At 48.2% G+C, this 23,467-nt stretch overlaps 1 protein-coding gene across 3 annotated transcripts in view; it reads left to right on the top strand.

Moving 5' to 3' along the window:
* LOC144770342 (histo-blood group ABO system transferase-like) overlaps nt 1–23,467 on the top strand; it is a 652,215-nt gene that overhangs the window by 386,406 nt on the left and 242,342 nt on the right. For all 3 annotated transcript variants that reach the window (XM_078654796.1, XM_078654794.1, XM_078654795.1), the window contains one exon: nt 11,740–11,832. In XM_078654796.1, coding sequence (XP_078510922.1) covers nt 11,747–11,832 — 86 coding nt within the window. In that variant the 5' untranslated portion in view covers nt 11,740–11,746. The remainder of the gene's footprint in view (nt 1–11,739; nt 11,833–23,467) is intronic.

Genomic DNA, 23,467 nt, shown 5'->3' with positions numbered 1-23,467 from the left:
CGAGCATGTGTGTGAAAGAATTAGCACCAAATAGCACGTGTGTGAGTTGGTCCTGCCAGGATGTGGACTGATGACCTTTATTACATAACTGAAGATGTCAGCAGCGAGCGTTTAAAACACAGAAAAATCTTGCTGTGAATGTGTGTGTGTGCATGCGTGCATGTGTGTGAAAGAATTAGCACTAAATAGCAAGTGTGTGAGTTGGTCCTGCCAGGATGTGAACTGATGACCTTTATTACATCACTGAAGATGTCCGCAGCGAGCATTTAAAACACAGAAAAATCTTGTTGTGAGTGTGTGTGTGAGTGCGTGCATGTGTGTGAAAGAATCAGCACTAAATAGCACGTGTGTGAGTTGGTCCTGCCAGGATGTGAACTGATGACCTTTATTACATAACTGAAGATGTCAGCAGCGAGCGTTTAAAACACAGAAAAATCTTGCTGTGAATGTGTGTGTGTGTTTTCCTGGTCATGGTGTGCAAGGCTTCCTTTCAAGTCGGGTGGGGAAGCAGGGGAGCCAGTAAGTGGGAGGGAATAGCTCTCGGCATTGCTGGGTGGGCGGGGGAGCAGCAGCCTGTGGTGTGAGAGACAAATGTTGGGGTGAGGAGGAGGGAGGGGGAGAGAGTGTGTTGCAGAGGAAGAGGCTGAAGGTGGGAGGGCGGGGAAGATAGCGAAAGGGTGAGAGAAGAGGCATTGCGCAGAGGGGGGCGGGGTAGAGCATTCCTTTGAAGTGTGAAGCTCTCGGCATTGCTGTGGCGGGTCTGATGCGATAATGGAGGCGGCTTGGGGAGCGCGTGCACGGGCACATGCACTCGGCATAATGAGGAGTTGAAGCACAGAATGGTGCCATATTGAAACTGGACAAGACTGAGAGTACAGAAGAGAAGCCCAGCAAGTATTCACAGCATGAAGCAGAGGTGGGAAAACATGAATTAGAAGCGAGGGAACTGTGTGTTATAGATGAGAGAAATGTCTCTGTGCTGCCCTAGGGGCGACCCCGTGCAGCCTCACACCTGTACAGAATATGGCTTTTGAGCCCTGTATGAGGGATGTACGACAACTTATAAATCAATTCTTATTGTACATTGAGTCATGGGCCATCTGCAATTTAAGTATGAATGCACTGCTCTGGTTCCTTCAACAAAATCAATGAGCAATCTTAGTGTCTTCGCTATAAATAAAATACACCATATGTATTTTCGGTAGCCTTCTGTCTGCACTTCAACTGTTGTACTAAGTGGTATCAAAACAGACACAAATAAACAGTGGAGCAACCAATGTAAAATACTTTGAGATCCCACATTTTACACTGACAACTCAGCGGTGTGCCCCTGTATGTGTTGTGGGGCATGTATTCATCGGCTTTGTGAAAAGATTTGGATAGCATTGCATCTCCCACGGTTTAATAAAGCTGTCTTTGTTAGAGGCTGGACTGCACGGTCTTCTACATTTTATGTGTACACTGTTAAACACTCATCTGTTTGGGCTGGGCTATAATTAATTACGCCTTCTCTCCATTACCACTGGCCGTTTATACAATCTTTCAGAGTTCTATTAAGACTGTTCGCAACCACAAGCTTTCAGAAACAAGCAAACATCTTGGATTGTAGCCCTGATAAGACAGTCTTAAAGCACTGCCCGCTCAAAACATATCACCCTGCTTCCAGCTCACCAACAGCTGGACATAAAATTTAAAAGAAGAGTGAGAATGTGAAGCCAGATTTACAGTAGGGATGTGTTAGAACTGGGGCAGGGGTAGGTACCACTGTCCAAATAGGGACCCTTGCTTCTAGTCAGGGTAAGGAGGAAACCCTCTGGGATAACCCCAGCTCACCCTCTAGGTAGCTTGGCACGAGCAGTCTAGGCTAACCAGAGGCAATGTGTAAAGTATTTGTACCAACACTCACAGTAACACAGTGAAATTACCACGAACTGACTCCACAACAGTTTAGAAAAATAAAGGTATTTAATCTAAACTACACAAGACCAAAACAACAAAAATCCAACATATACAGTTCAAGAATATGGTTTCCAAAGAGTTCTTAAGGTTTGCGATAAAATTCTTTAGGTTGCGATAGAATAATCCACAGATGCGTAAAAAGTTCACAGTTGCGTCACGTTTACTCACAGTACCTTTTAGTTGCGACAAAGTTCCAAAAGCAGAAGCTGGTGCGGTGGAAAACAAGCGATGCGTTGCTCCTGAGACCCTGGGGAGGCGATGCGACAACCCCGCTGCAGCAGCGGGCGTGTTGCAACGAATCCGGTCTGTATGGGGAGGAAGACCACTTGTATGGATTCCGGTGCGTAGGTTCCGTAGGAAGTTTGTTCTCGCAAAGGCACGATGCGACGATCTCGTAGGGGCTGCAACGATCTACGGGTTGACGATGCGCAATCCAGCGGTGATCCTCTCTCTCATAGCTCCTCGATGCGATGGCTCTGCGACGATGCTCGCAGCGATGTGATGCGGTCCACAAGCAAGCGGTGCAGCGATCTCACCCAGCGGCGACAGGCTCTGCGACGACACTCGCAGCGATGTTCGACTTTCCCGCACCGGTCTGGCGCATGCCGCAAACAAAGGATGCGACGCTCTGGCAGCGGCAACAGACGCTGCGACGATCTCGACCTTCGTAGCAGTGGGAATCTTCTCGCACTGTCGGGGATGCGCTCTGCAAGCGAGCGATGCGACGCTTTTCAAATGCAAAAGTCTCTCAAGCTTAGTTTCAAGCTTCCCAGCACAGGTACAACTTCCAGAGGCCCCACAACTGGATCACGCACTCTAGGAAGGACAGAACTCTCTCAGCAGAGTTCAGGGAAGCTGGGGGTGAAGTCCTTTTGTTCCTGGGACTTCAGAACAGGGAGCCAGCTCTTCTCAGGCCCTTGGAGATTCCTTCAAGACAGGGGACACAGCATACCAGCAAAGTCCTTCCCCTCACCTTGGCAGCAAAGCAACAGCAGGTCAGTCCAGCAGAGCAACAGCAGGACAGTCTTCCTTCTTCAGAGTCAGCTTTCTCCTTGGCAGAGGTTCCTTCTTGATTCCAGGATGATCTAATTTTCTGTTGTCACGGGTCCTGTACTTATACCCCTAAAAGTCTTTGTTCTCTTTGTGCAAGTGGGCCCTGAGCCCGGTCTGAACCAGTTCTGGGTGTTGCTTGAGCACTTTGTTTACCTGGCTTCTCCTTTCCTTTCAGAGTGAGGGGCAGGGTCGTCAGCCGCCCAGCAGGAGGTGGAGCCAGCATTGTGGAAGGCAGGCACAGCCCTATTCAGGCCCAGGTGCTAACTCCTCCCACCACTCCAGTTGCAAATGCAGTCATTCAGCCTAGGGCTGACTCAGCCAGCCTCCTGGGGAATCCCCAGCCCCTGTCACTCTCAAACCAGACAGTCAATACACAAACAGGCCAAGGCACACAGAAGGGTCAGACAAGAGAACAGCAACTTTCTAAAAGTGCTGTTCTCAAACACAGGATTAAAAAAAAACCTTTCCTAAAAGATGTGTTATTAAATTCTGAGTTCAGGGATACTAGATACTTATGTCCTATCTTGTTCCTATGAGAAGAAATGCTGGTAGCCACTGTAGCCAGCACCCCCCATGTTAATCTATGGAGCAAGATAGCCTTACAATAGTGAAAAACGAAAATGGCTGCCATTCACTACCAGACCATGTCACCCGCACCAGTACATGCTCTACCTTTCACATACACTGCACCCTGCCCAGGGGGGTACCTTGGGCCTTCCATAGGGGTGACTAATGTGCATGAAAAGGGAAGGGTTAGGCCTGGTCAGTGGGGACACTAACCAGGAGGACATGGCAATTTCTAAACTGCACACAGGCACTGCAGTGGCAGGCCTGAGACACCATTTTAGAGCTACTCCTGTGGGTGGCACAATCAGTGCTGCAGGCCCACTAGTAGCATTTGTCATCACCAGCCCTGGCACACCCAGTGCACTTTACTAGGGACTTCATGGTGATACAAATATGCCAATCATGTATATCCAATCACAATAAAAATTTACACAGAGAGCATATGCACTTTAGCACTGATCAGCAGTGGTAAAGTGCGCAGAGTCCTATTGCCAACAGCCACGGGTCAGGAAAAATAAGGGAGGAAGAAGCAAAAAGTTTGGGGATGACCCTGCAAGAAGGGCCAGTTCTAACACAACCCTCTTCCAGCCTAAAGCCAGGGTAGGCCAAATGATACCTCGATGGGATTCCCTGCTTAAGGCGATAGAACATGGAAACTGGCCCACACAGCAGGGCAGTCCTGTTGTACGCTGTCCTAAACCCAGATCAATCACTCTATCCATACTTTCAGGGTCCACCATGCCAATCCATGTGGAACCCTTCTCCTCACCTGTGGACACCACCTGTGCAGTACCTAAACTAAACTTGCTCACAGGTGTGTCCCAACAGACAGACAGCAAGCCACAGTGACCACCGCCAGTGATCAGGTATGAGACCCAGGCCTTACGCCTCTCAGGGCCCTCAAACCTCTGTGGCGTCCGAGGGTGGGGGGCAGTAGCCCCAGGTGCTTGGCACCCTTTGTCCACTCCCTCTCTTGTCAGGTCAGGTCTGACACTCTGGAACTGACCCACCAGTCCCGGACCTGTATCCAGCGGCTGGACAGGAGGCTGGGGTGGGCTTCCCCACACCCGGTCCTCCTCTTCCTTGGGGCTCTGTACCCTCCCACCTGGAGCGGTACCCCCTTCTAGAATAGCCAGGGCACCTGTGGCAGGTGTCCCGCACCATTCATCCACCAGTTCAGGGGTGCTATCCTGGAACTGGTGTACCAGGTCAGGGGGGATACCCCGGACTGGCCCTCAAACCTAGGCTCCCAAGCCTCCAGGTCAGACAACACCTGAACCTAGCTTCCCCACCCAGGGACTAACCCCTGCAGTGGAACACTTGCCTGGCGCACCAGGACTTCACTCACTGAGGTGCCCATACTGGTAGACAGTACCCACCTGGCCAACACAACAGTGTGGCCCAGTCCACCCCCTGGGTGAGACTCCTGCCCCCCTTCCAGGGGCAACCCTGTCCACCAGGACAACCAAGAACACAACTCTCCTACCAGTTCAGGACCTCCCTCCAGCAACTGGTCTCCCAACCTAGAGTTTAACCCCTCAGGTTGTACCGAGGTCAGAGGCGAGGACTCCATCCCTCTGCACCCCCTTCCAGAGCGCTGCACCCTCCCTACTGGAGGGGTACCCCTGGGAACCATATGGGTCAGGACACTGGTTACAGATGTCCTTCCTTCCAGGTCAGGCATATCCTGAACCTGGTCTCCCAACCCACGGACAAAAACCTGTGGTTGTGCATTTGCCTGGCACCCCAGGACTTCTGGGGACTCACATAGTACCCCCTTTTAGGGTGACACACAACTCAAGTGTCCTGTGATAGTCTGCCTGGCGCAGATCTCCCGACCCCTGTCCACCTGACAGTGCGCGAAGATCTCCCAGGACAGGAGTGGTGTCACCATAGTCACTCACTGGGGACTCAGTCCCTTCTGACTGGTCCCTGACCCACTGGTTCTCCCACTGGGGACTCCTTTCCCCTCTCACCCCTCAGTCTGGACGCCTGCACCCTCCCAACTGGAGTGGCACTGCCAGACACCAGAACTGATGGAGGCCTGGTTACAGGCACTCCCCGTTCAACATACACTAGGAGATCCTCCTCAAATGGCCTACAAGTACAGTCTAGGTCCCCAACCTGGTGTTCTCTTAAGGAACCCTCCAGGACCTGAGACTGGGGTTCGGACACCGTGAGACACACTGTCCCACACTCATTCCTTCTCCACTGAGACCGGACATGAGACCCTACACCCCTCCCACTACACTGGGACCTAACTGGGCTACACTGAACCTCTTCCACCTCACAGTTCTGCAAGATATCTGAGCCACTCCTTTTGGGATCACTCCCCAATGCCTCCTCAGACTCTCTGGAATCCACCAAGAGGTCTGCCTCAAACGCAAGCTCTCTGGGGTCAGAAAACTCACACTCCACCGGGTGTTGGCATAGCTCTGGAAAACAGGGACTTAAAATATGCTCTCCAACGAATGAATCACACAGCCCCCCACAGTTGTTAACCAAGCTATCCTTTGCTTCACCCTACAGTGCCTCACACAAGTACCCCACACCGCTCTCCTGAGACTGGCAAGACAGTATCCGACTGCCTCTGTCACACAACCCACACTCTTCTGGCTGGTCTTCACACACACACACCAAGGTTTCTACCATGGGGGAACCCCTCTCCCTGTATCTCTCATCTAGAGTCAGTAGAGTGTCCCTCCCACCAATAGGAATATGGTCCCCTGTGCCAATCCCCCAATCTACTTCAGGGACACTGCACTTCAATGCAACTACATCATAAACCTGAACCCCCTGGTGTATGTCGACCCCCTCCCTCAAGTCAGGCGCCGCATCTCTGGGTGTTTGTACCTTTCTTTCCGCACTAGATATCAAAATCATGCTGCCACCATCTGAGCTGGACTCCACCTCCAACTCAGCAAAGCTCACCTCTTGAGCTACCCATGTTTCTCCTTCAGCTGAGACCCTCATGGCCTCAGGCCTCTTGAGCTCCAACTCAAGCTTCCTCATTCTTAATTCATGGGCCAATGTCAATTTCAATTCCTCCAGGGCACGGGCATTTTTGCTCTCCTCCGCCGCCCTTTCTCTCTCTTCCTCCATTTGCTTTATCTTCAATTCAAGCCTCAACATTTCTAACTTATGATCTCTATCCCTTTGGTTTTCCTCCAACTCCTCTGGGGAAAAACTGTCAGCTGAATGACTGCTGCTAGCCCTTGAGGCCGCTCTCGACACATGCAGATCCTGTGGCCTGAAACCATCCCTTTGTGCATCCACATCCACTTCTTCATCATCTGTCTCCCCAGTCTCTTTGGTCTCCCACCAGGCCCTTACGGCCTCCTGTAGGTCCTCCTTCTTGGAGCTGCGCTTCATGGGACATCCAAAGCTCCTGCAGAACTGCCTGAGTTGACCTATTTTGTAATCACTTAACATTTCAATGTGAAACTCCAGTTCTGCAACATCACTTGCTGGTTTACCATTCTGAGACATGATGCTTGGATTCTTTCAGGGTTATGATCAAAATAGAACCAAAAATAAAAAACATAACCGTGGTATGCGGTGGCGTAGTGGTCTGCACTCACCAGTGATGTACACCACTCACTGTGGGTCTAGTACAAATTCAAGTTCAAATCCCACCGCTGACCAACAATGTTAGAACTGGGGGTCTCTAGTTGGCAGGGGTAGGTACCACTGTCCAAATAGGGACCCTTGCTTCTAGTCAGGGTAAGGAGGAAACCCTCTGAGATAACCCCTGCTCACCCTCTAGGTAGCTTGGCACAAGCAGTCTAGGCTAACCAGAGGCAATATTTAAAGTATTTGTACCAACACTCACATTAACACAGTGAAAACACCACAAACTGACTCCACAACAGTTTAGAAAAATAAAGGTATTTAATCTAAACTACACAAGACCAAAACGACAAAAATCCAACATATACAGTTCAAGAATATGGTTTCCAAAGAGTTCTTTAGGTTGCGATAGAATAATCCACAGATGCGTGAAAAGTTCACAGTTGCGTCACGTTTACTCACAGTACCTTTTAGTTGCGACAAAGTTCCAAAAGCAGAAGCTGGTGCAGTGGAAAACAAGCGATGCGTTGCTCCTGAGACCCTGGGGAGGCGATGCGACAACCCCGCTGCAGCAGGGGGTGTGTTGCGACGAATCCGGTCTGAATGGGGAGGTAGGCCACTTGTATGGATTCCAGGACGTAGGCTCCGTAGGAAGTTTGTTCTCACAAAGGCACGATGCGACGATCTCGAAGGGGCTGCCACGATCTCCGGGGCGACGATGCGCGAACCAGCGGTGATCCCCACTCTCGCAGCTCCTCGATGCGATGGCTCTGCGATGATGCTCGCAGCGACATGATGCGGTCCGCAAGCGAGCGGTGCGGCGATCTCACCCAGCGGCGACAGGCTCTGCGACGACACTCGCTGCGATGTTCAACTTTCCCGCACCGGTCTGGTGCATCTCGCAAACAAAGGATGCAACGCTCTGGCAGCGGCAACAGATGCTGCGACGATCTAGACCTTCATAGCGGCGGGAATCTTCTCGCACTGTCGGGGATGCGCTCCGCAAGCGACCGATGCGACACTTTTCAAATGCAAAAGTCTCTCAAGCTTAGTTTCAAGCTTCCCAGCACAGGTACAACTTCCAGAGGCCCCACAACTGGATCAAGCACTCTAGGAAGGGCAGAACTCTCTCAGCAGAGTTCAGGGAAGCTGGGGGTGAAGTCCTTTTGTTCCCGGGACTTCAGAACAGGGAGCCAGATCTTCTCAGGCCCTTGGAGATTCCTTCAAGACAGGGGACACAGCACACCAGCAAAGTCCTTCCCCTCTCCTTGGCAGCAAAGCAACAGCAGGTCAGTATTCCATCTTCAGAGTCAGCTTTCTCCTTGGCAGAGGGCGGGGGAGTGAGCGTGTGGGAGAGAAGCGCTGGCGAAGTGTCGCGCTGCAAGAATCTGGTGGGGGGGCGGGATGCGAGCGAGTGGGAGGGAACGGGCCAAGCGCGCGCTGGAGAAGCGTCACGGTTGAAAAACTAACATGCATTGTAGGAAATCCGGCTGGTTCAAGAGACTGGTTCAGATGTAATAGGTTCAAGTAATAAATTACTCGACCTAAAAACTGCATCAAGTACATTAGTCATCCAGGTGTAAGAATTCTTAAATTGTCTTTGGCCTCAGTACAATTCTATTAAAATGAGTCCATAAAATTACACGTGTAAAAAGTAAAAACTATTACAATTCATTAAAATCAAAAAGATGAAAAGGTCCCTCTAAAAATCAATCATTTCTTGAATTTCTCGATTTAAATACTGCTCTTAAAAAATTTGTGATAGTAAAAAGAGTTTGACCATTTGACATTAATTGCAAGTGTAAAAGTGCAACACGTGTCTGCTTAAAACCTGTATCTTTTAGTTAGGATTTAAGATAGACACCTAGGATAGGTATAATATTTGCATAAAAATACAAAATGTAGGGTATTGTGTGGAGACATATTGTCGTAGCGACAGGGACCTCTAACTTCTATACGCAGAACATAAACCTGAGGGGGATGCCAATAGATGTAACACATTTAGTCTAAAACGGGTGATTAGAAATCTATCATGTGTACGGGGTAAAATGGAGAGAAGTCTTCATACCCGGTACTTACTTAACTACGGCGAATCCTCTCACCATAGGTTTTCTTAATTCCATGCTGTCATGATCTACCATGGCTTTTTTAAGAAATAGGTCTTTACCAGATTTTTGTCCTGTTTCCTAAATTGATCATATTTTATAATTATATCAGCTCTTCCCATTGCCGATAAAGTTTCCTTTATAACCATGGAATTTTAAGTGCATTGTCGAGTGAAAGGCAATCCCGGATTACAGCCTGGTTAAAGAATGCCTCTTCGTTAGACCATACATTCACATAACAGCAACTAGGTCAGATATATACTTAATGCTTAGTTCATCGTGTACACTGTAGGACGGAGTGCCCTGAGGGACTCTCAGCATCTGCCTTAAAAATTTGTTTTGCACCATCTGAATTTTTTCAACCGCCATGTACCCTAGAACTCTCCTCCATACAAAACCCTAGAGGTACAAAAGGACTGATACAATTATAAAATGACCCCTGGGGACCATGTACCTAATCTGTGTGCGTAATTAGCAATTGCCCCCAGAAATGTTTTCATATCCCTTACCTTCCCCTCTTTCAGAATTTTCCAATTTAATTTATCTTCAAACACAATGCCCAGGTAAGAAAATGATGGGACCTTAGCTAGACTATCTGAGCCTGCCGTGTACGTTTTTGATCTGAACCATCCATTGCCTATCTCCATCACAAATTATTTAGTAAAATTAGGGGACAAGTCCTACCCATTCATAAAGATGACAAATCCGTCTATAAGGACTTGCAATTCCCGCGGTGTACGAGCTAAGAGAACGGCGTCATCCATGTACAAGAAAATGGGCACTGATCTCCTACCTATTCTTGGTATAGCTGTATGTAAAATTGACAGGCCAGATTATAATCCATTTATGTATAGCGTGAAAAGAAAAGGAGCAAGGATACACCTTTGGCCCATCCCTCTTTTGCTAGTAAAATTGTTGATGAGCCGTCCTTCTTTAGTGTACCTAACTTTAGCAGTGGTGTCAGTATAGAGGGTCATTAGAACATTTATAATTACAGGCTCAACTCCCAGCTCCTCCAATATCATCCATTGTTTGGCCCTGTTCATTTGATCAAATGCTGCGGTCAGGTCCACAAAACCCACAAAAAGTGATCCCTTCTTGGTAATCGCATATTTAGAGATTAAAACATAAAGGTTCAGACACTGGTCCACTGTATATTTACCTATACGAAAACTGTATTGCACATCCTATAAAATGTGATTATTATCGGCCCACTAAGCAAGCCTATTTAATAACACCCTCCCCAGAACCTTCACTGTCGAGTCAATAAGGAAGATGGGCCGATAATAATATGGATTACCCCTATATTCCTTTCCACTGATCTAATATGCATTGGTCTCCGTGAGTCACCTGAGAAAAGAGGGTTGGGTGGGGGGGGCTTGGTTTTGTCAGTACGTCTCACTTCACTTCTCCCATGTGGTCAAAGAGAGCACTTCTATGCAGTGGCAGGCAGTGACCCTCCACACTGGAGGGGTGTAGAGGGGGCAAAAGACAAACCCGGTGGGGGAGCCAAAAAGGTAATTAAAAAAATAACAAAATGTATTTACCTGTGTTTCCTCTCCTTCGTGTAGTCTTTCTTCTGTCATCAGTGTGACGGCACCTCGTGGGTCATCAGGCATGTCCCTCCTGTAAAACCCAACGCTGCTCTCATGCTGCAGATGAGCAGCATGAGAGCAGTGGCAGGATTGGCTGGAGAGGTCTATCTCGATGCTCCTGGAGGCCTGTACCTGTTGTCCATCCAGCTGTCTGGAACAGCTAGGTGGAGAGGTTTATACTGCATATGTCAGGTTGGCCATCGCAAGACCTCTGTCCAAAGTGACTAGCACAGTGTAAACTGGTGGAGTGAGCACCACTCCCCTGCTGCCAGTCAGCAGCAGTGCCCCACCCCAAACACTGCTTGGAGCAATGAAAAATAAAACAGTAATTCTTTTTATTACCGGTTTTTATTTTTCACTTTTGGGGCGCGTGCAGCAGGGAATACAACGCCCTAATGGAGGGGGAGGGGGCACAGCTGTCGACATGTATGTGTTTCAAGGGCCAATGTAGGCTATTACTGTCAAATTTCTTTGCACTCTTAATTTGAGGTATAGTGAAGGATAACTGAGTATTTTTAGAGTTAAGGGACTGCAACGCTTCAGAGGATATTTCAGTTCTCTTACAGTGTAGTCACAAATGTGGTAGTAAAATGGTATGTGTGTAGTGCTGAAATCTCTTTGCATCCTTTGGTGAACATACAATTGGTTGAAACAAAATTAACACCCACAGCATATTTTTCACATAAGCAAATGTCCGAAGTTCCCTGCGAGCAAAACTCAACCTTTTGCCTATTTGTGCTTGAGCAGATCGGGAGAATGAGCTTCTGAACCTCCACGCTGTGTCATCTGCTTATTTTATTAATGGATTTAACTTTAAAAGATACACTGGATTAATTGTACCTTTTTTACAGTTCAAGGTTTGATCTATTCTGGTCTTCTCTCCCTGCTAGGTCCACCATGTTCTGGGACACAGACAAATATGTGATGGATATCTTCATTTTCCGCTCCATTGTTGCTGTTGCCGCCATCATCTTCATCTACAAGTATGTCATAGTTATCTCTAAAGTTGTTTGTGACCCAATATGTTGAAACAAAAGATTGTATCCACGTCTGAGCCGGTACTGTACTGTTCATTGTGGAAATAATCAACTCAAATCATGGGCCTCATTCGTTAGGAGGCATGCTATCTTTTGCCATTGTTTTTCATTAGAACGATCAGCAAAAGTCCCTGGGCAGAACTGTGTGGGTGAACTCACTGGCTGTATTAGCACCATACCATGTAGGTTACAAGTTGCATACCTTAATACACTGGCTGTACTTGTTGAGTAGTTATATGATGGGATCAGAGAGATTGTTGACCATCACTGGTTAAACTTTGTTACACTGGAAACACTTGTTGGGAATCCTGGAGTGAAATGGCTGGGAGGGCTGCACATTACATTCAGGAGAGTTAGGTGATAGAATAAAGTTCTTCAATTGAACTTAAAAATGTGTTTCCAGAGGGCTCAAAATAAATTACAATTACATCTCCCAAAAATGTCAAGTTGCTGCAGGGACAGCCCAGTGGTGCATATTCAATTTATGTTCGGTTATGAGAAACTTTAGTTTATGTACTCCTAGTAGCCACTGTTTACCACAGTCAACGTTCTCCTACCCTCATAATCTGAACTGTCTACAGCGTTTATTTATTTATTTATTTATTGGTTTGTATAGCACTGGAATCAACTCTCAATAGAGTATCTCTGCGCTTTGACACCTGTAGAACACCAAGAAATAAATGGGGGTGGAAGCTAAATTTCATTTTTAAACAGTATTGTTTTCAATTGTTTTCGAAATTTTAGATGGTCTGTGCATTGTTTGAGTGACAGAGGGAGTTTATTCCAGAGAGTAGGTCCTGCTATGGAAAGTGCCTTGTTCCCGTGTCTGGCTTTCTTAGCCCGTGGTACCTGCAAAAGAAGGTCATTACTGGACCTAAGAGATCGAGTGGGGGTGTAAGGGACAAATTTCTTTTTCAAATAAGCAGGTCCTTGGCCATTTAGGCACTTGTGAATCAGGCAGCATGTTTTAAATTTCGTTATCTGCCGGACAGAAAGCCAGTGTAGTTGGTCAAGAAGGGGTTTGGAGGCAGTTCTGGGAGGGGCATTAAGAACCAAGCGGGCCGCAGTATTCTGGATGACTTGTAGTTTATCCAATACCCCTACATTGGCAGCAAGCAGTAGACCATTACAGTAATCAATCCTGCTTAAAACAAGTGCCTGGACTAGAGTTCTCCTCACCGAATCAGGCAAAAGAGGAAAAACCTTGCGCAGTAGGCTGATGGTATGAAAGCATATACCTGAGATATAATTAACATGTTGCTTGAGTGTCAGATCTTGATCCAGACGGACCCCTAAGCGTTTGACTCTACTATCCTCTCTCTACTTGCTGAGCATCACAGGCCTACCACATCCATGGCTTGTATTTTCCAGCCCGTTATCTCAATTGCCTGGCTATTCAAGTTATGCACATGTAACTCATTTACCATCACGGACTGACAAACTAATTAGAGACATAGTGGCACAGAGGGAATACATATTGTCAATACATGCACAAACAACTTGTACTGACCCACAGGCACCTACAGTATGCATACATGTACTGCACAGTGTGTATATGTAAATTATAATTGTGTTTATATAGCGTTTACTACCCCTGATGAGGCATTAAAGTACTTCATGTCGGGAAGCATGCTGCTCCGGAACCTATGGTAAGTGGCTAGTCCAGAGTTATTGGTTACTGTTGGGTACTAACGTTAGCGTTTAATTTTTTTTAAAAAAAAACGTTTACTTGAAGTTGCAATTTAAGTACTTTTGTAGCAACATGCAACTGGTCTGGCATTTAAAGATGAAACGATATAGACATCAACCACAACATTTGAGTTACAATAGATGCACAAGGTTTCTTTTGAGTAGTTCAATTAGAAATCTTAAACACACACTTAAAACAGTGACATCTGCTTTGACTGTCAAATGGTACAATAAAGCAGTGTCAAAAACTAGAAGATCACATCCACAAAAGCAGCATGCCCAGAAAGTAGGCAGTTACATATTCCAATTGCCAGTGTGTTAAGAAATTATAATGTTCTAAAACACTCAAAATGCCTGAAATCCATTCACAACTTTGAGAATGTATTAAATTGTGGTGTGGCATTGCTCAAGGTCATCCACTGTAAGGGTCTGGATAAATGATGTTAGAACTGTCAGCCTTAAGGTGGTCGTCCCCCCAAACGCTTTGCCTGACTTCCTCCTTTTTCTACTGATTCTTTTTGTTGGCCTTTAGGACTGTGAGCACTTACCAATGCTGACCAGTGCTAATGTGCATGTGCATCGTCCCTAAACATGGTTACAATGCCCCCAAGCACTCGTGGGAGCCATGTGGGCTCTAAAACAAATATGCCCCAAACCACGCCGGAGCCTCGTGGGCTCTGAATCGCTAATAAATGCCCCCGTGGGTGTGGAAGCCACATGGGCTCTGAAACAGAAATGCCCCCAACGTTGGAGCCACGCACAGGCTCTACAATCAAATATGCCCCCCGTTGGAGTGGCCCACTCCTTCTGCGGGGCCACTCAGGCACTGGGCCCTCACTGGCACAACTAAACTGAGGGTGCCAAAAACAATGCCTCAAGCTGCAGCAGCTGCCCTCTGACCAGCGGGACAGCTGCGAGCACCGACAATGTTCCCCGAACTCACCCTCCCCTGGACACACCACACCGCCCCACTCACCAGGACCTTCTTGGGGAGCACTCTGCTCCTCCCTGGGATCTCCTCCTGTCTCGTGGTGGGGGCGGCTGTTGGGCTGCACCCCGAGCTCTGGGTTACTTCTCGGTGGAGCCCTTGAGGCTCCCAACGGTCTTGCCTGGGCGGGACTCCCCTTCCTCACATTGGAGCTTCTAAGGGAGGCGGGCCACAGTTTCTCCTTGTTTCGCTCTTCCTCCTCACACTGGGCGCGACGGGCCCTCCCTTGCTCTCGGGGACCTCGGGTGCAAACGCCGCCCTTGTGCTCATGGGGCGAGCCTCCTCTCGGTCACAGGAGCACGGGGCGGGCTCCCGTCCGCTTCCTGTCTTTCTTGGCTCCTCCAATCGCAGCGCGCGCTGGGACCAATCCCAGCACGGCGATGATGATGATGATGACTTCGCAGGGCTATCCCTGGCCGGCGGTGATGTGTTCGGGACCATACGTGGTAGGCACATCTTTAAATGTAAAAGTCCCTGGCGGGTTGGGCGCCCGCTAGGGATTAAAGACCAGCAAAACGTCCCTGGTGGGGTGGGCACCCGCCTGGGTTAAAAAGGGTAAATACGCGGAGTAGGCACACACCAAAGTTTTAAATTGCATTAAAGCGGGGTAGGCTCCCGCTCGCCACCTCAATGCGGGATGGGCTTCGCTAAGGCACTGGATTCCCTCAAGGTATGTTGCAGCTCGGTGCTGCAGAGCCCACGCGCTCTCCTCGTTGTCAAGTCTGCCTGCAAGCGCTCCCAGGTACTAGATGTCCACAAAGCCCCTGAGAAAGGCAGAATTAAAGGGTCTTTGGTGCTGGGGGGGACCCCAGCAAAGGGCAGCCAGGCAGGCCAGCATGCAGGGACCCTCAGGAAGTAGCAGCTGGGTCCCGCGGCGGTTCCTCCTGGCAGCGTGTCCCCCCAAAGTCAGCCCAAGCACACCAGAACACTGGGGTCACAGCCCCTACATTTATACAACAAATCCTTTGTCTCAAGGTGTAAGGCAGGGACATCAGACACACCACAGGAGGTGGAGCCAGCACTGTGGAAAGAAAGCACAGCCCTGGAGCACTTTGTTTTGCTCAGCCCCTCTCTCCCTTGTCAGATGGGGGCTAAGTGCTCAGACACACCACAGGGTGCGGGGCCAGCATTGTGGAGGGAAGGCACAGCCCTATTCAGGTCCCATGTGCACTCCTCCCTCCCATCAACATGCAGATCTCTCCATTCATCACCGGGGCAGACCCATCCTGACTCCTGGAGCCAGGCACACCAGCCAGCTCCAGCCAGTCACAAGCCAGACAGTCAATTCCCATTTAAAAGCAAAAAGTTTAGGGGTGAACCTGCCAAAAGGGCCAAGTCCAACAGTAGGTCACTAGTAGAGTGTCCAGGGCCTGTAAATTAAATGCTACAAGTGGGCATTCAACACTGATTGTGCCACCCACACAAGTAACACTTGAAACATGTCTCAGGCCTGCCACTGCAGAGACTGTGTGTGCAGTTTTACTTTCATGTCAACTTGGCATTTGAAACCCCCTTGCCAAACCTTAAACTCCTCTTTTATTATACATAAGTCATCCCTAAGGTAGGCTTTAGGTAGCCCATAGGGCAGGGCACTGTGTAAGTAAAAGGTAGGACATGTACTACTCCCCTCTGCTCCATTTGTCTCCGCTCTATTTGTCTCACCATTCTTTCCTCTCTCAATGTGTTGCTTATTTTTGATGTAATGTGAAATTGTTATCACTTTCTGTAACATGGTGTAACCTAATGTAAGCGCTCTGATATCTATGGATCTAGCCAGCGCTATAAATCATTAAATAAATACAAAATAAAAATTTTAACTTTTTAGTTTTACATGTCCTAGTAGTGAAAAACAACCACATTCTTTTTTCACCACTGTGAGGCCTCCTCCTCACATAGGTTAACTTTGGAAATTCCTTATTATACTTTTAAGCCACAATTTCCGATTAAGAAAGAGTAGATATGTCATTGGAATGGTAATGATAAATCCTCTTTACTGGTAAAGTTTTTTTCGTAAATGATTTGTATTGATTTTGACAGAGAGAAAAAAAAGCCTCATTAACATTTGCATGATGATTCAGTCCAACGCTGACATTGCCAAATAACAATAATCGGAGTGGCGTGGGTGGGGTGCAGGGAAAGAGACTCAGCTAGGGTACCTTGAAGTCCACCTTGTTGGTTGGTTTGCTGCTTCACTCTGCGGTATAGATCAAGTATAAAAAGTTATGGTAAAACAGGGGGTAATCCGCCATTATTCCCCAGGCCATATCTCCATCAAGTCGTAAACATATGGAAAATAATCTTAACCTGAACAAGAGGAACTATAGGCGAAAGATATGATCTCTTTGTGTAACTGCCAGTGTAATTGTTTGTGACGATCTGATATATCAGTGGGTGACATACATTGAACTGCAGGGGTGTGGTGAGTCGCTATTAGAAAATGTGCCGGGGGTGGGGAGAAAAGGAGAGGGGAAGAAGATGTTACTGCGGCGGAATGGGGTGGGCAGGAAGCGGGAAGAAAGGTGTGGAGGGCCTGTGGTCGCCTGCATGTGACCTTATGTATTGATATAGATCCTGGGAGTCTAAGGAGACCCAGGGTTCTATGCTAGTTATCGGATCCAAGAGGGAGAGGTTGCTAAGGGCAGCCTAGCCATAATCACGGACAAGTAATCCTGCCATTGTGCAGGAGTCTGGTGCCGGGGCACTGTTGCTCGCGCTGTGGCCTCTAATTGGTTTGTGTATCCGATACAAGTGCCCCGTGGACATCGAGCATCCACGCATGTACACTGGGGCCCAAAGTGCCTTCCATGCCATGGCTATCTTATGCTTGGCTGAGCTCAGGCATTGCATCTCCCCAGGGGTCTAGTCCTCTCTCCTTCCATAACCGCAATTCCGACGCCCATGACAGGAGAATGTACCAGGGAGAAGTTCCAGCGGCAGGCCAGGGGCATATGGTGCTGTGCGGTCATTAGGTATCACATATCTGCTGTCTGGCCGCTGTCATTAATATGTTGCCTAATTTTTTCTGAGTAAGAGTAGTTGTTCCTGATATTCATTCCATTAATGTTGGGGGATCCCATGTCAAGGCACCCGTGGTCATCTCCGTGAGATTGCTCTTAGCGAGCCACCGCATTGGCCACTGCAGTTGTGCCGCAGCATAGTATCGCTCATAGTGTGGGGCACCCAAGCCACCATCCGATAGTGGCAAGTCTAAATGAAGGAGTGCCACCCTGGCACTTGAGTTTCCGAATATCAGGGAGACCAAGAAGGATTCAGCTCCTGGAAAAGTCTCTGAGGCAGATGGTAAGGGAGCGTGTAAAAGAAGTATAGGAGGTGGGGAAGGACCAGCATCTTAGAAATGGCTACCCGACCCATGGGAGACAAGGCGAGGCTCAACTATAATGGGAGAGTCGAGTGGGCTCTAGTTATGGCCTTTCCGAGATTTCTATCCACAGAATCAGCCCATGAATGATAAACCTGAACCCCCAGGTACTCAAACACCCATGTCAACGGTGTGTCTAGCGAGTGTCATCTCTGGACCAGCGACATTGGCGTAAAAGGGAACACCACCGATTTAGCCCAGTTAACTTGGAGCCCAGGGACTCTTGGATGTGTATTCAAGAGGTCCATGATGGAGTGTAGTATCTCTGTCCGGCCGCGCAAATATATTAATGCGTCATCCGCGTAAAGAGATATTATGTGCCACCGTCGATCGACCTGCAAGCCCCAGTTAGTGACAAGCAACCGCAGTCTGCACACCAATGGCTCCACGGCCAGGGTGAAGAGAACCAGCGACAAGGGGCAACCCTGGCATGTTCCCTGCGCTATCGAAATAGGCGAGGAGAAGTTGCAACCCATCTTTACTCTAGCTTGCAGTCTAATAAACAGCAAACGTATCCACCTTATGAAGTTGGGACCAATGCTGAACCCCGCCAGCACCGCTATGAGATAATTCCAGCACAAAGTGTTGAATGCATTCTCGATATCTAAGGATGAAACCCAGTGTCTCTCTGCCTCACCCCGTGCCCAATCCAGCAGTGCAAACATGCAAAGCAGATTCAGACTAGTGTTACGTCCTGGTATAAAGCCATTTTGGTCTTCGTGGACCAACAGAGGACCTGCATTGATTAACCTGTTTGCTAGTAATTTCCCGAGGATTTTATAGTCAACGTTCAGCATCGATAGAGGGCGATAGGAGGCCATTTGGAGAGGATCGCGGCCTGGCTTTGGGAGAATCACTAGCGTTGCTTCCCTCAGAGTGGGTGCAGTGTGCCTGTCTCGAAGGCTTTGTCATACACTTTGTCTAGCCTAGGTGCTAGTTGAGCGGAGAAGGTGGAATAAAACTCTGATGGCCAACCGTCCATCCCCAGTGTTTTGCCAGTTGCCAGCTGCCCAATTGCATCTGTGATTTTATCAAGCACAATGGGATCTTCTAGGGCATCATAATGGGCTGGTATGATCTGTGGGAGCTGTATCTCCGTAAGGAAGTCCTGTAAGTGGAGTCATGCATGGCTGGGGCCGCGTACAATGCTGTATAGCACTCATGGAAAGATTGATTGATGGCTTCCTGTATATTGACTAGGGTCCCAGTGGATGTGGCGGTGATAGGGGGTTGTGCAGTGTCGGAACACAATAGCCACATGAGCAGCCTGCCTGCCTTGTCACCCTCCCTGTGTCTGCATGCCAGATATATTTTATAGCGTAACATGCAGGGGTCATCCATTGCACTTTTATACGCCAAGCTGGCCTGGGCCAGAGCAGGACCAATCTGGGGGCTGGTGGAAATGCGCTGCTCACAGCTCTGTATTGTTGACTCATGAGTGTGGAGCGCAGTGGTCTTTTTTCCTGGGAACCATATGTTGCCTTGATGGCGTGTCCATGGAGAACAGCCTTAAAGCTCCACTCCAGCTGACGAGGCAGTTCCCTTGTTTACTGAGAAATAGGATTCTATGGAGTTTAGGAGGGTGGCCCGGTAGGATGAGTCGGCCAGCCCGGCACTGTGTAAGCTCCAAGTTGAAATCTCGGGGCGTAGCATGCCCCAGGACAAACTCAGTTGAAGCAGGGCGTGATTGGAGAGTGTTCATGCCAAATAGTCAGCGTGTGGTATATTGTGAAGGGCATTGTCCGAGCAGAACACGGAGCCTATTTGTGTATATAAATCATGTAATGTCGAATAGTGCTAGTAAGTGTGCATCTGGGGATGTTACCGACGCCATACATCATGCATCTGCATGTTAGACATCCACTCCGATATATGTTGTGCCCGATTAATAGATTGCGCCCCCGGGAGAGGGGGCCCGAGAGCGGTCCAGTTCGAAATCTTACACCCCATTAAAGTCTCCACCCCAATACATCGGGACCGTGGGGTTCATGAGCAGGGATGGTGTAAGTGTTTGCAAGAAGATGGACTGGCCCGAATTTGGGGCGTAAAGAGATACCATCGCCATTGGGGACCCATTCAGAAGAACTTCCATAGTGACGAAGCGGCCCTCTGTGTCCACTCGGGAATGTATTGTTGACTTTGCGATAAACTCGGCCAAAGAACTCTTTAAAACAGTTACTAGCTTGGTGCACCCTGGTGCACCTAGTATTTCCTCGAATTAGGGTCTCTGTGATGAAATAGCTGTGTTCTTCAATGAAGTGGAGGCCATTTTCATCACATTCAATGGTCCAATAACGGATGGGACGCTGGACGTCATGGAGAGATATAAACCTGGGTCTCGTCCCCATCCTGCTTTTGAAGAGTTCGCACCCCTATCCACCATGGATATTCATAAGTCCTTGATGTCAACTAAATCAGGCTCCCCTTACGATCCATGTCCAGTTGCAGTATTAAAACTGGCCCTAGAACCCATTGTTCTGACACTTCTATGATGAATGCGATGTTTGCGGAAGGTTATTTCCCTAAATCCTGGAAAATCGCATCAATACTACCACTGCTTAAAAAGCCCAGTTTGGACCCTAAGGATCCTAATAATTTCTGGCCCATCTCGCGTCTTCCTCTCCCAGCTAAGCTGGTAGAGAAAAGTATGAATGCACAATTAAGTACAAATCTACAAGGAGCACAAATACTGGATCCTACGCAATATTGGTTAAAAGAGGGGCACAGTACGGAGTCAGCCCTCTTAAAATTAACAGAAGTGATCAAGGCTGTACTTAACCAGGGAGGTAAAGCCGCCATGATTATGTTGGATTTGCCCAGAGCCTTCAACACAGTCCATCATGATTTGCTGATGGACCGGTTGTGGGGGTGTGGAGTCAGGGGTAAAGCATGGGAACTCCTGAAGTCCTTCATCTCGGACAGAGTGCAAACAGTCTCACTTGGTGAACTCTGTTCCAAACCTTTCTCTTTGCCTTGTAGAGTTCTTCAGGGCTCCTCCCTTAGCTCCATGCTTTTTAATGTTTATGTGTCCTCCTTTGCCACTCTGATCGAATCCTTTGGGTTTGCTCTGACATCGTATGCAGATGACACTTAAAATTGTGGTGTCACTGCTACCAGGGCAGGATATGGGGACGGCAAAATGGCTCCATGACTGCAGGAAACAGTGGATAAATGGATGACCCAAAATTGTCTAAAACTCAAATCTTGCAAAACGGAGGTCATCCTGTTTGGCAATGACCCCAGGTTTTGGACCCCAAGTTGGTGGCCGGATTTTCTGGGCTTGCTTCCTATCTGCACTAGGAAAGTTGGAAGTCTTGATTGGTGGTAAACTCAATTTTGGTGACCAAGTCAATGCAGTAGTTTCACCCACGTCATTTGTTCTTAGAACATGTAAGAAAATGTTACCGTTGCTACCTAAGGTTAGTCAAAGCACAATAGTCACTGCTCTAACAATGTCAAGGCTGGACTATTGTAACAGTCTTTACCTTATTATGCAGGAGCGGTTTCTGCATAGACTCCAACTTCTTCAGAATGCGGCCGCTAGACTGCTCACCGGGACTGCTAAATGTGCCTCTGTCTTCGGAGCTATTAGAAGAATACACTGGCTACCCGTCAAGAAATGGGTGCAGTTCAGATCACTTTGTACTGTCTACAAGGCCCTTGAGGGTTTAGGTCCTGACCACCTGGAGCTTCAGTTTCAGTGGTATGTCCCTAAATGACCACTTCATTCCCTGGGAGCAAAGTTAGTAACAGTACCTTCTTCAAAAAAAGCCAGCTGGGGAGGTAGGAGTTTTTTGGCTGGTGCAGCCAAAGCATGGAAAGCCCTCCCATTCCATCTTAGAAATAGTACCGATTTACAGGCATTTAGGAAAGCTTTAAAAACTTGGGTTTTTGGCTTATAGTTTCCGGTTTCTTAAGTATGCTTCAGTGGGAGGACTGTAGATAGCGCCAGGACACCTTCGGGTAACAGATTGTGCTTTAAAAATGCCACTAACATAACATAATAATGTGTGATCTGCAGTGGGGTTCGAATGTATCCCGAACATATAGTACCAACTACTGTACCCCTCCATCATTTATGGAGCGATGCAAGTGTTTGTGTGGTGAGATGTGTCTCTTGCAAGAGTGCAAACATGATCCCATTACTGCGTAAATACTGATACACTTTATGTTGCTTAGCACATCCCGCCAACCCCCTTACATTCCAGGTCAATAAAGAATAGTCCCCAATCGCCATCTGCCTAGTCTTGAAGTAAAGTGTGGCGTGGAACGGTCTACTAGCCACTAGTCTCCGCCCCTCCTGCGTTCCACTACCCTCACAAGGTGTGACCAAGAATGTTAAATCCACGATCCCCATTGTTTGCAATCAGACAAAGATAATTCCCAACCCCAACATCCCACCCCAGGCCGGCTTGCCAACGGGCAATAGGCCAGTCACACTAGAATGCAATTCAAAAGGACAGATTGAAACATAAGACAGCAATAAACCATATCAGTGCTGTATCTGCTACTCATTCCTTGGTGGGTGGGGGTGCGGCCGGGTCAGATGTCGTTGCCATTTTGCCGCCTCACTCAGTTCAGCCTGGTAGCTTGTCCATGCACCCACAGCAAGTAGTCTGGACACACGAAGCCGCTATGTGTGCTCAATATATCTCTTTACTGGTAAAGTTAGATTTAATATTACTATTTTAAGAAATCCAACTTTTAGAAAGTTGGTATTTCTCTGCCCTTACAGCAGTTTTCCTGCAGCCTGGCTCCAATACACGTCTGGGAAGGGTGATGCTACACTTTTTGTATCCCCTCTAGGCAACCACAAACACAAGAAGGGTGTGTGTGACAGAGAACTCCTCTACGTTAATCTACATTTTGATAGCTCTTCCTGGGCAGGAAGAGGGAGCTGACACACCTGAATAGGCAGTTTACTTCATTCCAGACAACGGCCTGATTAGCCCCCAAAGACAGCCTGGCAGACGGGGCTGGGATGAAAGAGAACCTTTGCACTTCAAGGGCTTGCTTTGACATTACCCCCACTTCAAAGGCACATTTGGTATAAGTTCTGGGGCTCTGATCCAACCAAGACAACACACTACTGGATCTGTGAAGAACTCTGCCTTGAGTAAAGACTGATGTGCTACAAGGATTGCCACTCTGCTTGATTGACTGTTCTGAAGGAACTGCTTTTGTGCTTTGCTGAGCTGCCCTGCTGCCTTCTAATCTCTGCATGCTAAGGACAACGACTAGACTCATCTCACTTGAACACAGTGTGACCCCAAGGGCTTGCTGCCTTAACCTCTGTTCTAAAGTCTCAGGGCCATCAAAGACTTCCTACAACCCAGCCCCTGCTGAACTCCCATCTTTAAGTCCTCCCTTCCCGGAGGAGCCAATCCAGTCCTGGGCCTCAGAAGTGGGTTCAGCAGCTGTTTTTGCTTAAAAATTGGCACAGTGACGACTTTGCGCGGATCGTTACTGATGTATTGTCCTTAAATGGCGACGCAGAAGTCGATCAACGACATCCCCTCGATGGA

The sequence above is a fragment of the Lissotriton helveticus genome, chromosome 7 (assembly GCF_964261635.1).
Source record: "Lissotriton helveticus chromosome 7, aLisHel1.1, whole genome shotgun sequence".
NCBI lineage: Eukaryota > Metazoa > Chordata > Amphibia > Caudata > Salamandridae > Lissotriton > Lissotriton helveticus.
The sequence above is the reverse complement of the archived record's forward strand: the minus strand, read 5'-3'. Positions and strand labels throughout refer to the sequence as shown.